The 13,779-nt window shown below is 38.2% G+C and overlaps 1 protein-coding gene across 3 annotated transcripts in view; it reads left to right on the plus strand.

Moving 5' to 3' along the window:
• The window catches only part of TSPAN14 (tetraspanin 14), a 91,247-nt gene that overhangs the window by 39,236 nt on the left and 38,232 nt on the right, over window positions 1–13,779 (plus strand). For all 3 annotated transcript variants that reach the window (XM_007478523.3, XM_007478524.3, XM_056800176.1), the window contains one exon: window positions 8,850–8,947. In XM_007478523.3, the coding sequence (XP_007478585.1) occupies window positions 8,867–8,947 (81 nt within the window). In that variant the 5' untranslated portion in view covers window positions 8,850–8,866. The remainder of the gene's footprint in view (window positions 1–8,849; window positions 8,948–13,779) is intronic.

Here is a 13,779-nt window from a genome sequence, read left to right on the forward strand (position 1 = left end):
ATGGACATGTCTGACCCGAGGATCACAACCTTAGGTTGAAGGGGATCTCAGAGACTGGGGGGTCCAAACCTCTCATTCCATTGATGAAGAAATGATGTCTAGTGGTTAAAATAACTTGCCCAGGGTAACCCAAGTGGTCAGCCTCCGATTCAGGTCTTCTGGATCTAGGGCCATTTTTGTTTCCCTACCTTCTAGGACCATTTTTGTTTCCCCACCTTAGTCCTCAGAGAGCAGTTGCGGAGCCTTTCAATGGACCCAGATGCTTTTCACATTGTTAGGGCTTGTCAGAGCTTGCCTTTCTGAGAGCTCAGGGTTACCTCCTTGCTGAGACGAGGCCTCAGAGTACAACTTTGTGGAAGTAGTGCTATTTTTATTATTTTATATAATAATAGCTTGTGTTATATATAGCCCTTTAAAGAAATGAGGAACACTTTACTATGCCTGTGACTTCTTTTGATGAGATTTCACAGCAACCCTGTAGAGGTAAGGGAGGGAGGTCTCCTCTGGTACAGGGCCAGAAAGTAGAACCAGTCTTTTGGTCAATTTGCCTTTACAGATTCAGATGTGGTCCCTGTTTCCTGGTTCGCCATCCCACTTGAAATTATTAAAGTTTTAGACTGGTTTTCTGGATAGCTACCTTGTTTTCCTTACCTCACATTACACTTAGATGATATTTTCCATATTTATGATATGGGAGAGAAGAATGATTGATTTGATCTTTTTTTTTCCCCTTTAAGCCTTACCTTCTAGTATCAATTCTAAGCTAAAAAAGCAGCAAGGGCCAGGCAATTGAGGTTAAGTGACTTGCTCAGGGTCAGTGTCTGAACTCATATTTGAGCCCAGTTCCTTTCTACTCCAGGTCTGACCCACTGTTCTACCTAGATTCTTCTGGTTGATTTGATCTTGAAATATAGGGATGAAGATTTGCTCTCTATCAGTTGATGGCCCTCTTCTCTAGTTCCTCTCTGCCTTTATCAAATAGTACTATATATATCTCTGCAATAAATGTATTGTATCCAGAGCTTTCTTGATAGGTAAATTCATTCGACTCTGTGGTATATTTTAGGATATTTACTTTTTGTTTGTTTTAAACATTAGAAAGTTAGCTATTTGCCCAATGGATTTTTGGAGTTTAGTTTAGAATTTATTTTGAAATGGAAAGGGATACTTTTGGAGTCATTCAGGACTAGGCTCTGTCAGATCTTCTAAACAGCTTGAGCTGCCCTTGTATATTATTGTTGAGTTTAGTCTCTTAATAATTTTTTTGTTTGTTTTTATTTTTGACCCTAGGTAGAGTTTTGGATAGTTTATCTGACAGTCCTCCATCCAAATTTCCAGGTATAGTTCAAACCAAATTAAAATGTAATGGTGAAATGTTTGACAAAACAAATATAAATACAATACAACATAGATAATGTTAATTTATGGTTTTCTAAGTTAGTGTGCCACCCTCAGAGATCTGTTATGATTTGAATTTGACCCCACTGATCTTTACACTATAATTCTCTCAGTATTTACAGATAAAGAAAACTGAGGCTTAGGGGTCAAATGATTTCTTCTCTGGCAGAGCCAAGCCTTGAATTCAAGTCTCTGATTCCAAAATTTCTATTCTTTCTTCCACTTTATCAAAGAACTTAACTTGACCTTGAATATTTATCCAACCCAGAAAATATGGAGGAGCTCTTATTTTTTCTTTAATATGTTTTAGTTGACCGTGTCTGTTATATCTTCATTTCTGATTATATCCCCATTTCCCTATCTAGCAAATAGGGCTTAACAACTAAGTATAAAAAACCAGAGGTCAAGAAGATCAGCTGAATCTCCAACACATAGATTAAGCCTCCCTGGCCCCCATTCTCTACAAAGAAGAGAGGGAAGTATGTTTTCTATACTCTTCTACTGGGCGAAATTCCTGGTTCATTAACACTACATTTGCTTTCTTTTCATTTGTATTGTAACTTATGCTTTGTTTTCTTCATTTCCTTTATTTTGCATCAGTTTTTATGAAGCTTCTTGTATATCTTTGAATTTTTAGTGTCCATTTTGCTTTATAGTCAAATTCAAATAGTAACAAATCTCTGAGGGTTGCATATTGACTTAGGAAACCATAAATTAACATTATCTATGTTGTATTGTTTTTTATTTTAATTTTTTTGTTACACAGTTCACAAAGACAATTTAATTTAGTCCTACTATACCAGGGAGTTTGGATAGATAAACTACCCAGGGTCAAAAATAAAAACAAAAACAAATAATAGTCTCTTACATTCACATACCATTATTTTAGTTATTGTCCACCCAGTTCACCAGCATCTACTTTGTTTTTAGTTCTTTGCTACCACAAAAAAAAAAAAGGAAATCAACAAATTATTTGGGAATTGTTTTCTTTTTCTTCTTCACCTTTTGCATGAGATTAGGTGTCATAGTGGAGAGAGTGCTGGGTTTGGATTCAGGAAGACCTAGTTTCAGATCTTGCCTTTAATGCTTTTTTGGGGTGTGAACCTGGATAATTGACAGACCCTGCATTAGTAACTCTTTAGGTCTTGCAGTGAATGGAGCTTTGGGCCTGAGGAATACTCAACTTCTTGAGTTCAGATCCAGTCTCAGACATTTAGTATTTATGTGACCTTGGACAAGTCACTTAACTCATTTGTAAAATAATGAGCTGGAGAAGGAAATTACAAACCACTCAGTAACTCTATGGAGAAAACCCCAAATGGGATCATGAAGAGTTGGACATCACTGAAAAATGATTGAACCATGCCAGGATCCATGTATTAATAGGTGTAGGTTTGTTGGACCTTGCTTTGGTATTGAGTATTTGCAAGTGGAATTTCTGTACACTGCAGCCCACATCCACTAAAGAACTACTGTGGAGTCATCTTGATAAAGAAGTGATCCTGGGCTGAAAAAAGATGTCAGATGAGCTGGGTGATGAACTGTCTTTCCCTATGTTTGGGGAGCCTTGACTTGTAGGTTTCTACAGTCTTTGTCCGTGGAGGGAACAGCTATTCAGGCTAATGAAATTTCAGATCCTTGAAGGATTGAAATAATTTTTTAAAGTTCTTTTTTTTAATCATTCTGTACTATTAGATGAAGAATTAACTGTTTATTATTGCCTTGGAGACATTATTTTAAAAAAATCTTATGTTCCATCTTAGAACCAATACTATGTATTGATTCCAAGACAGAAGAGCAGTAAGGAGTAAGGCAGTTGGGTACAAGTGATTTGCCCAAGGTCATACAAGTAGAAAGTGTTTGAGACTAGATTTGAACCCAGGACCTTCCATCTCTAGGCCTGACTCTCCATCCACTAAGCTGCCCCAGGACATTCTTAAAATGCTTCTTTCTGAGAAAGAATGTAAGGATTAGTATTAGGATGGCTCTGGTTTTCTAGAAAATTACAAGTATCCTGATCTATCGTGGAGCTCAAGGAATTTTTTTCCCCTTTTCTTTTTAAACATTGATTTCATTTTTTTGGGTTACATTTTGAACTTCTTCTGAACTGTCTCCCTCCTCTTCTCCCCCCAACCCCAAAGAGAAGTCCAACATTTGATAAGATATATGTAGATTCATACAACACAGGCTTCCGTATATTAGTTCTTTCTTTGGAGGTGGATAGCATTTTCCTTCATAAAAGGACTTTTTCTGTAGGCATGCCAAGGGATTGCTTGAGACTACAGGGGCAGGCAGGCTTCTGTGCGGAATGAGATTTTTGTTTGGTGGTAGCTGTCTTCCCCTCCACTTATGTCTCACTCCTCTTCCCCACTCTGTAAACATTTACCCTGAGGTGTCCTTTTGAACTTTCCTGCCTCTATCTTATGTGGTAGGAAGGAAGAAAGAGTGGGATTATTTATGTCTTTGGGACCTGCCTTTGGCTCATGAAACGCTGAAGTAGAACTTGGCCCATGTGGAAGTTCAAGGCTCCTTCTTTGTTTTTCCCAAATTTAATCCTAGGAACATTTTTAAGCAAAAAACTTTTTTTTTTACTCTTCTTTCTGAAATACTTTTAATTACAAAATAAGACAAGATAACAGATATAAACACGTCTATGCAAATTATATATGAGAGATAGTGTTAGGTTCCAGAATTGTTATCTTTTGGGGCAAAGGGGACTCTTTGGCTTTGAGACTGCCCTCAGGGATTCTGTGGAGAAGGAGGTGAGCCTCTTCACATGTGCTTGGAAGTGATACAGAATAATCTCTGTATAGTACCAGTGGATATCAATCAAGCGTTCCCATCCTAGTGAAAAAACATGGAGATCCCACTTGGTACCATTGGTAGGATTGCAAAAGAAAGAGATAAGATGCTTGACTCCGGGATCTCTCTAGAAAACCCAGAGAAAGAGAGAGGCGCAATCATAGAATTCCATGAATGTTCAACTGGGAGTCTGGAGACCTGGATTCTAGTTCCAACTCCAGCTATTTATGATGACTTTGGGAAAGGCTCTGGGCTTCCTTTTTCTCATCTGTAAAATGAAGTGACTGGTCCGTATATTATCTTTAAGATTCCTTTCAAGCTCTGGCATGCACAGATCCTAAGTTGATGGTTAATATAATGCAGATGGAGTAAGTGGATGGCCACTGTTTAATCTGAGAAGTTTTTCGAGAAGCGAGTTCTAAGCACATTTTCCAGGGAGATGAAAGACAGGTTCATAGGCTGATAGATTCGGAGCTGTAAGGGACCCTTAGGGATCATTTGGTCCAACTCTTCATTTTATAGATGAAGAAACTGATGGATTAAGAAGAAGGCAAAGTGTGTAGGGTAGGGGAGGAATGGAGATTGGGGAGAGAAAGCATTCCAGATCATAGATTTAGAGTTAGATGAACCTTAGAGGTCCTCTAGTTTAGCCCCGTTATTTTACAGATAAAACTGGAGTCTCCCCCCCTCCCCAAGATTACATAGGTAAAATATAACAGCTAAGCTAGGATTTGAACCCAGGTTTTCTGATTCTTATCACCAGTACTCTTAGCATGGTCAAGGCACAGATATTAGAATGAGGAATTGGCTTTTCTAAGTTCAGAAAATGGGGAGCTGAATTAGAATTTGAACTCAAGTCCTCTGCAACAATAGCATTCATGACATATTCTGAGGCAAAGACATAGGATTGAGTAAGACTCTGTAATAGATAACAGGCAGATGAACTTGTTTAGTGTTGTTGGAAGTAAGGTAACGACAACAAACGTAAGCTGATGAAGTTAGGGAATATGCCTTCATAGACTTGAGCCCTGTCATCTTAGAACCCACAGTGAGGGCATGTTGGGAAATCTTCCTTCTTTCTGAACTGTTTTCTCTTCCCTCATTTTCTGTCTTGATAGCTTTTACTATTCTGCTCCAGTTAACAAAAAAAGTTAATTATTTCTCATTTCTTATTCCTTTTGGAGAGCTATTTTGTAATCTGTTTCCTCCATACTTGTGTCTGGCATTGGTAGGGAGCCAATGCCCAGACTGGCATGTTTTCCTCCCCAATCTGTTACCAGCTCCCATAAATTCACACAATTGAAATATTTCCTTCATTTTAATTTCATGGAATGATTCACTGGCTATCTTGTTATGAGATTGTCTTTACTTTTTAGGCTACCTTTGACCTCCTGCGAGGTGGGGGAATAGACTAGAGGTTTGGGCATAGATCCTTGTATTCAATTTATTTATTAAACAAAACAAAAGAAAAAACCCATACCTCTGTTTTAGATTCAATACCGTGTATTGAAGTGTACCGAAGAGCATAAGGACTAGGTAAGACTAGGGTTACACAGCTAGGAAGTGTCTGAGGTCAAATTTGAACCCAGAGCCTCCCATCTCCAGACCTGGCTCTCAATGTGCTGAGCACCTAACTGCCCCTTAAAAATAATATTCTTTGAAAGAATGACTGTCTTGTAGGGAGAAGGAGGAAGGAAATGGAGAAATCTAAATGATGCATTAACAAAAGACATCAATAAAATCTATTCTTAAATTAGTTGCTAATTAAAAACAAGGAGATAAAGATGTTGAATGCTAAAGAACTAATAGCAGCACTAGTAGTATTAGTGATAACATGGTAACAGTAGTATAGTCGTCTCTCGCTGTATTGCGGTTCACTTATTGAGGCTTCACCGTATCAGATTTTTTTTTATCTGATTCTGTATCTCTGGGATTTTTGCTGTTTAGTCGGATTTTGTGAATGAATACTGTACTGTACACAATGGAAATGTAGTATACCACTATGGCTTGTGCAAAGGTGACCTACCAGAACGCTGTGTTTTGTATCCTGGGCGCATATTGGCTCCGTGACTGTAGCATCGGTCTGTTTGCTCTCTTGCTACTTTGCAGATTTTCACCTATTGCTGGGGTCTCTGGAATGTAACACCCACCATAGGTGAGGGATCACTGTAATAGCATTAACCCTACTAATAGCAGTAGTAAATAGTAGTAGTAATAGCAACAGTAGTAGCAATGGCAATAGCAACAATAATATCAATAGAAGTGATAGCAATAGCAATAGCAATAGCAGTAATGGTAGTAATAGCAATAGTAGTAAAATAGCAATAGCAATGCTATTATTAATTATTAATATGTATTAATAAGTATTAATAACAGTAATAGTAGTAGTAAAAATAATAGCAGTAATAATAATAAAATAGTAATAGCAGTAACAATAGGACTAGTAGTAGAAGTAATAGCAGTAATAATAAGATAGTAATAGCAGTAATAATAGCACTAGTAGTAGAAGTAATAGCTTTAATAATAAAATAGTAATAGCAGTAATGATAGCACTAGTAGTAGAAGTAATAGCAGTAATAATAGCACTAGTAGTAGAAGTAATAGCATTAATAATAATAAAATAGTAATAGCAGTAATGATAGCAATAGTAGTAGAAGTAATAGTAGTGGTAATAATAAAACAGTAATAGCAATAACAATAAAAGCAGTAGTAGAAGTAATAGTTATAGAAGTAATAGCAAAAATAGTAATAGCAGTACTAATAGCAATAGCAGTAGTAATACCTATAGTAGAGGCAATAGTAGTAATAGTAAAATAGTAATAGCAGTAATAATAGCAATTGTAGAAATAATAGTAGTAAAAGTAATAATAGCAATAGCTATACTGATAGCAATAGCAGCAGTAGTAATAGCAATAGTAGTAGTAATAGCCATGGCAAGAGTTGTAAAATAGTATGGCTATCCTATCTCTCCAGTTTGGGTCTAACATAGTGCAGTGATTTCTAATCCTGACTAGAGAAGGGGGAAAATAGATTCTTGTTAAGCCTTTAAAGTTTAGGAAGATGGTAGTTTCTCAGACCTAATGGAACCCCATTTCTGGGTTAGTCATCTCAAACTCGGGGTCTTGGTGCTTATAAGAAATCACATTCAAAATATATACTCTCATTCTTGTCTGCTAACCCTTGAGTAAACTTTGTATTAACCTGATATTGTTGTCGCAGTAGTCACTGCCCTAAATCTCCGGTCGAAACAACTTCCCTGATCTCCTAGTCCATCATGATCCCAACTCCCCCCCCCCCCCCCATGGCAGTAAATGTGCCTTGTTTATGGTTATATGGGTCTGTACTGTATCTGGTAAGTAGAATATAAATGCAATGAGGGCAAACCAAGTTTTTGAGGAGGGAAAATTCCTGGACACAAGGTGGGGAAAACTCTGAAGCTTTGGAGTAGCTGTAATTGTTAGGAAGTTGAGTTTGTCCCACCTTATGTCCAGGAATTTTTCCCTCTTCAAAAACTTGGTTGCCTAGCCAGGTAGCATGATGGGTTTCCTTCAGCAAAGGCTGGATGGCTACATGTTAACTTTGTCATAGTAGGGATTCTTTTTTCAGGTATAAATTCGACTATATGATCACTGAGGATCCTTCCAACTTGGAAATAATAGAATTCTGACCAGGGATTATTCAATTTCTGTTTCACTTCCAGTGATGAGCACAGGGCCGTATACATAATAGGAAAGAAAAAAAAGAGAAAGAAGGAAAAAGGAGGAAGGCAGGACAGGAGGGAGGGGGGAAGAAAGGAAAAGAGGAAAAATGGGAAGAAGTCTAGGAGAGCTAGGGATCTACAAGTATGTCAAGGTTGTTCTAGGGACAATTTCAAATTCAGTTACTTTGCTTGGGGTGCTGGCGAACTTTTGAGCACTTTATGGAGCTCTTTGTGAGTGAATTCTTTGCATATTATTCATTTTTTTCTGGGATGAAATAAGGGCTATTTAACTTTTATGTATTGCTACCTTGTATAAAAGCTGGGACCCTATTGTCTACCTTTTGGAAAACCTAGGCATGAGTCAAACATAGGCTATCGTTGGAGATTTTCTTGGGATTCTTGGGACAATAAGTAAAAGAGTTGTGGTGACCCTTTTACCTCCAACCACTAGAATGAAACTGAGTCTATATAAACCTGTGTATCAGTTCCAAGGTAGAAGAACCATAAGAGAGTTAAGTGACTTGCCCAGGGTCATATAGCTAGGTATATCTGAGGCCAGATTTGGTATCCTTGCTGCCCCCTATATAAATATATTTATTTATTTATTCATTCATTAATTCATTAATTCATTCATTTGCTTGTTTATTTGCTTGCTTATCTATCTGTCTGTGTGTCTGTCTATCTATCTATCTCTCTATCTAACCCTCACCTTCTACCTTAGAATCAATACTGTGTATTAGTTCCAAGGCAGAAGAGTGTTAAGGGTTGGGCAATTTGGGTAAAGTGACTTACCCAGGGTCACACAGCTAGGAAATGTCTGAGGCCATATTTGAACTTAGGATATCCTGTATCTAGGTCTGACCCTCAAGCCACTGAGCTACCCAGCTGCCCCCTCCCCCAAACTTTTAAATGCAATTTGCTAACTCATTTCTTCCTTCTCTCTGAACAGGCCCTGGTTTTCAGAAGATGCATTATTACAGATATTCTAATGCGGAAGTCAGCTGTTGGTATAAGTATCTACTTTTCAGCTACAACATTGTCTTCTGGGTGAGTGTAAGAGGAATCTGGTGGGGCTTCACCTCTTCCTTCTGTGAGGTTCTCCAAGCAGTAGGTGGCATTGAGGACCCTGGAGGAAGTGTTGGTTAAAATGGGGATTTGGCTAGTAGTATGGAGGATTTGCAGCTCACTTAGTTCAAGCTGAAAGGGAAGGTTGGAAGTTGTTCTTAAAGGTTTAAGAAATGCACCAAGAGGCCACATGTTGACTTCTTTCATCACTATTCACACTTCCCATTTGGGCTGGAAAGAGAATGAAAAAAGAGAATTCATTAAAGAATTGGTTCTTTTTTCCAAGGCTCACTTTTACCACAAATGGCTTCAGACAACCTTTGTTGCTATCTCAGTACTTTTAGTGGCAAGTGGTTAAGGAGCTGAGAGAGTGAAAATGGGGTGGGTATGGAAGGAATCTGGGTATTGTAGAGGACTGATTTGGGGCATCAAAGAAGGTATATTATGAGCAAAAGAGGACCTTTGAACTTGGAAAAAATAGAGTACTCCTTTCCTTCATGCTTCCTTCCTGCCCCTAGAGTCACTCCCCTACAGTGCCGCCATATATGTGGTATTCAGTGCCATGGAATTATAGGATGGTGTAGTGGGAAAGCTTTTTTTTTTTTTTAAACCCTTACCTTCCATCTTGGGAGTCAATACTGTGTATTGGCTCCAAGACAGAAGATTGGTAAGGGTTAGGCAATGGGGGTTATGTGACTTGCCCAGGGTCACACAGCTGGGAAGTGTCTGAGGCCAGATTTGAACCTAGAACCTCCCATCTCTAGTCTTAGCTCTCAATCCACTGAGCTGCCCAGCTGCTCCCTCTAATCAGCTTTTAACTTCCTTATGTGACTATAGGAAAAATCACCTGAGATCTATTGTCTTCCATATCTTCATTTTTAAAAATGAGAGGGTAAGACTATCTCCATCCTGAGGTCTCTTCCATCTCTAAATCTATAATTTTACAAGTTTCCTCAGCTACCGGACCCCATCCTTCCTCCTGACCTCAAAAACAATGTGACCTGTGAGAATTTATTTTTCATATACTATATTTAAGTTTTGCAGATTAGAAAGAATTTTGTTTATTCCTGTGTCTGGGTTCTGGGTCAGAGACTCTGCTTTTTACATTTTCTTTGTCCAGTGAATGCCTTCCTTTGTGGCAAAATTTGGTTAATAGAAAAGTGAGACGAGGATTTTCTTTTTGACCTTCATCACGTGGAGATGAAGAGGAGTGGATAGTTTGATGACCCATCTCCTAATTAGCTGTTACAATGAGAAATGTCTTGGGATGTTCAAGGGAGGGACTGAATAATGAGCTTCTAAAACACTATTTATAGATCTGCCTGATGTGGTTTTGAGATCTGTGGTCATTTGTGGGGGGCCTCTGACTTATCACTTTATTGGTTATAATGCTAGGATAATCAATAAATCAATAAACAAATCTGTTGAATTAATTTTAACCATAAGAGACCCTTAAACACAGACTCCTCTTGGGAGCAGGAAATCATTTCAAACTTGAGGACATGACTAGTCCACTGTTGAATGGGTGTACCATTTAAAGAAAAATGTTTTCCCGGCAGCTCCTCCTGAGATGGCAGGACTGTAATCTCAAAATTATAGTGCTTTGACATCTCAGTGGTAATTAAAGAAACCACACCACCCACCACCATGTTTGAGTGTGATTTCCATGGGTGGTTGACACTTAGATCAGGCCAGGGAGCCTTGGCCTTCTGATCTTTCTTGTATACAGCAGTATCTCCTCCATAATATCCTTACAGCCTTCCTGCTGCAGTTTTTAAAAATTCCATCTTGTTCAGCTCCGGCTGCATAAATATTTCCTCTCCCCCTGCAGAATCCTCGTCATCTGTTTTTCTGAAGCTTTGAAGCTATTTTTCCTCCTTTTCCTGACATGTAATCTCTTGGCTTCTTGCATCTTGTACTTGGTTTACCAGTAACAAATTTGAAGCACCAAATTCAGATAGCAAAAGTTCATTACTCTGAAATTATAGCAGGTCCAGTTGGTGATTGAAGGTGGCTGCAAATGTTATCAGTGTTGTGCAGAATTGGGAATGTATTTGAGTGAGAGTTAAATCATTTTTCAACTTAGCATGCAATGTTAGGATTCCAAGTGAAGAAATGACATAGCAGGGAGGTTGGCTTTGGAAATGACAGGACTGAGAGAGATGGGCTCCTCCTTTGAAGAGAGACGGTGAGGGTGACAATCCCATTAAGTTTGTAATGGTCTATTATTTTAATCAATGGGAAGAGAGAGACCAGAGCTAAAGGGATTTCCTGTGCTGGGGAGGAATTGGGGTTGAAAATGATAGAATCTCAAGTTGTAGATGATGGAAAAACTGCTTTTGATTTGGAATCAGAAGCCTTGGGTTCAAATTCTGACTTACAGGGATTGTAGGATTTACAACTCCAAATCTGTGAATCTGTGATCATCTTTAGAAAGAGGCAAGATTAGGGATAGTGGAAAAAACCACGGATTTGGAATCTTGAATTCAAGTCTTGAACTTGGATATTAAACAATCTTTGTGAGCTTGGCTTATTTAGTGTTGCTAGGTCTTGTTTTCCTCACCTGAAAAATGGTAATAATATTCTAGATTAATTTCAAGGATCTCTTGGAGCCAGCTCTAACTGGAGAGCTGACTGTTAAATGTTTAATATAAGCATTTAGTTTGGAAATCAGCAAGCTACATATCAAGGCTTGGTTTACTCTTTGACTGGTTGGCTAGACTGAAGAAAATGATGGAGAAAATGTTAGTTGTGTTATGAGCAGGCCCCTCTCCTCCTTCCCAAAGATGGCCATTAAGCCTACCACTGGGTAATTGTAAAGATTAGATGAATAAAGAGGTGAATGTGCTTTGAAATAAATTATTAAACTAGACATGTTAAATTAGTTTTTAAACTTTAACTTTAAACCCTGACCATCAGTAGATAAAAAGGATCATAAATTCAAAGCTGGAAGGGACTTGGAAGTCAGTTGGTCCAACCAGAGGAGGAATCTGAAACCCAGAGAAATTAGGTAACTTGTATGGTATATGATAGTGGTGGGATATTGTTGTGCTGGAAAAAATGATGATCAGGATGATTTTGGAAAAATCTGGAAAGATGAACTGATGCAAAGTGAAGTGAATAGAACCGGAAGAACATTGTATGTGGTGACAGCAGTATTTTTTGATGAACAATTGGAATGACCTAGTTATTCTCATCAATGCAGTGATCCAAGACAATCTCAGAGACTCGTGATGAAAAATGCCACCTGCCTCCAGAGAAAGAACTGATGGGGTTTGAATGCAGAATGAAAAATATTATATTTCACTTTCTTTTTTTCTTGAGATTTCTTCCGCAAAATGATTAATGTGGCAAAATGTTTTACATGATTGCACATGTAAAATCTACATGAGCTTACTTACCCTCTCAGGGAGAGAGAACAAGTAGGAGGTAGTGAGCGAGGATAGAAAGGAGGAAAGAATTTGGAACTCCAAAAAAAAAGAATGTTAAAAAATTGTTAGTACATGTAAATGGGGGAAATATTAAAATACCAATATTAATATAGGAATATTAAAATTAGGAATATTATCATGGCTGAAAAATATACTTGTCATGTGGCTGACCCAGTAATGGGCCTCTGAATTTGAGCTGTCCTCAGACATAAAAAACTTACTGTCTATTTCATCCTTAATGTCTAAATAGTACTAGAGAATCAGAGTTGGCTCCTTGTTGCAATGAGGCATCAAATTAGAACTTGATTGGATGTTATTAGAAGGCATTTTCTGTTGGCATAATTGTAGATCTGTGGTGCTGATGGGGTTAGCCTTTAGCAGATGGGTTGTTTTAGAAAGGTGATGTCTTCCTTAGGGCAGTTTACCATATCACAGAGATGTTAGACCACTGATAGTTTACCTTCTGAATAGAGAGGGAGCAAGATGTGGAAAGAGGACTATGTACTGTGTTTCAAGGACCTGGGCTTCAATTCTGGATGTGTTACTTATTGGCTGTGTGCCCTGGACGGATGTTGGGTCCCCCTGGAGGGTCTCCTGAATTCAAGTTTTAAACCTCTTCGCTGAACTAGCTATGTGACCTTGTTTTAATGTTGCTAATGTTCACCCTAGACTTGTTCATCTATAAAATGAGAGGAGGGTGGGGGATGACTAAATGATGTCCATCCTCTTTTCTCCCCTGATGCCTGTGATACTGTTTCTTTACTTTTTTGCTCACTCAAAAAAAAAAAAAGAAAATCAGCCTCCTGATATGTTAAAACATTTTTATTTATTTAGCAGTTAAATTTCATATTTAACCAGGGAATTAGAGGGAAAATGTATTGGGAAGAAAGGGAGGCCAGAAGAGAGATGATTGGAAGATGAAAAGATCCTTTAAACTTTCCTGGTTCTAATCTGTGATGAACTTACTCTTCTGTTCTCCCTTTAGCTAATGCCTGTGACTGTACTGCTACTTTCTTCACCAGAGATTGTTTAAATTAAAGAGTAATTGGCTTGAACCTTTTCTTGGATGTGTTTCAAAGACAGAAGTAGTAGATAAAAGGAAGGGAAATATTCAAGTTACACTAAATGAGAAATAGTAAAAAATTAAGTGGTAGCATGATGTAAGTTGCTGTGTTGCTATTCAGGCTTTATAACCTGTGTTGCTCTAAACATGTCAGAGCAAGAATATGCAAGTACCTCTTGAGTAATGCTTACTTATTAGTACAGATAGATTGCAAAATCTTCCTTCCTTCCTTCCTTCCTTCCTTCCTTCCTTCCTTCCTTCCTTCCTTCCTTCCTTCCTTCCTTCCTTCCTTCCTTCCTTCCTTCCTTCCTTCCTTCCTT

This window comes from Monodelphis domestica, chromosome 1 (assembly GCF_027887165.1).
Source record: "Monodelphis domestica isolate mMonDom1 chromosome 1, mMonDom1.pri, whole genome shotgun sequence".
Classification (NCBI taxonomy): Eukaryota; Metazoa; Chordata; class Mammalia; order Didelphimorphia; family Didelphidae; genus Monodelphis; species Monodelphis domestica.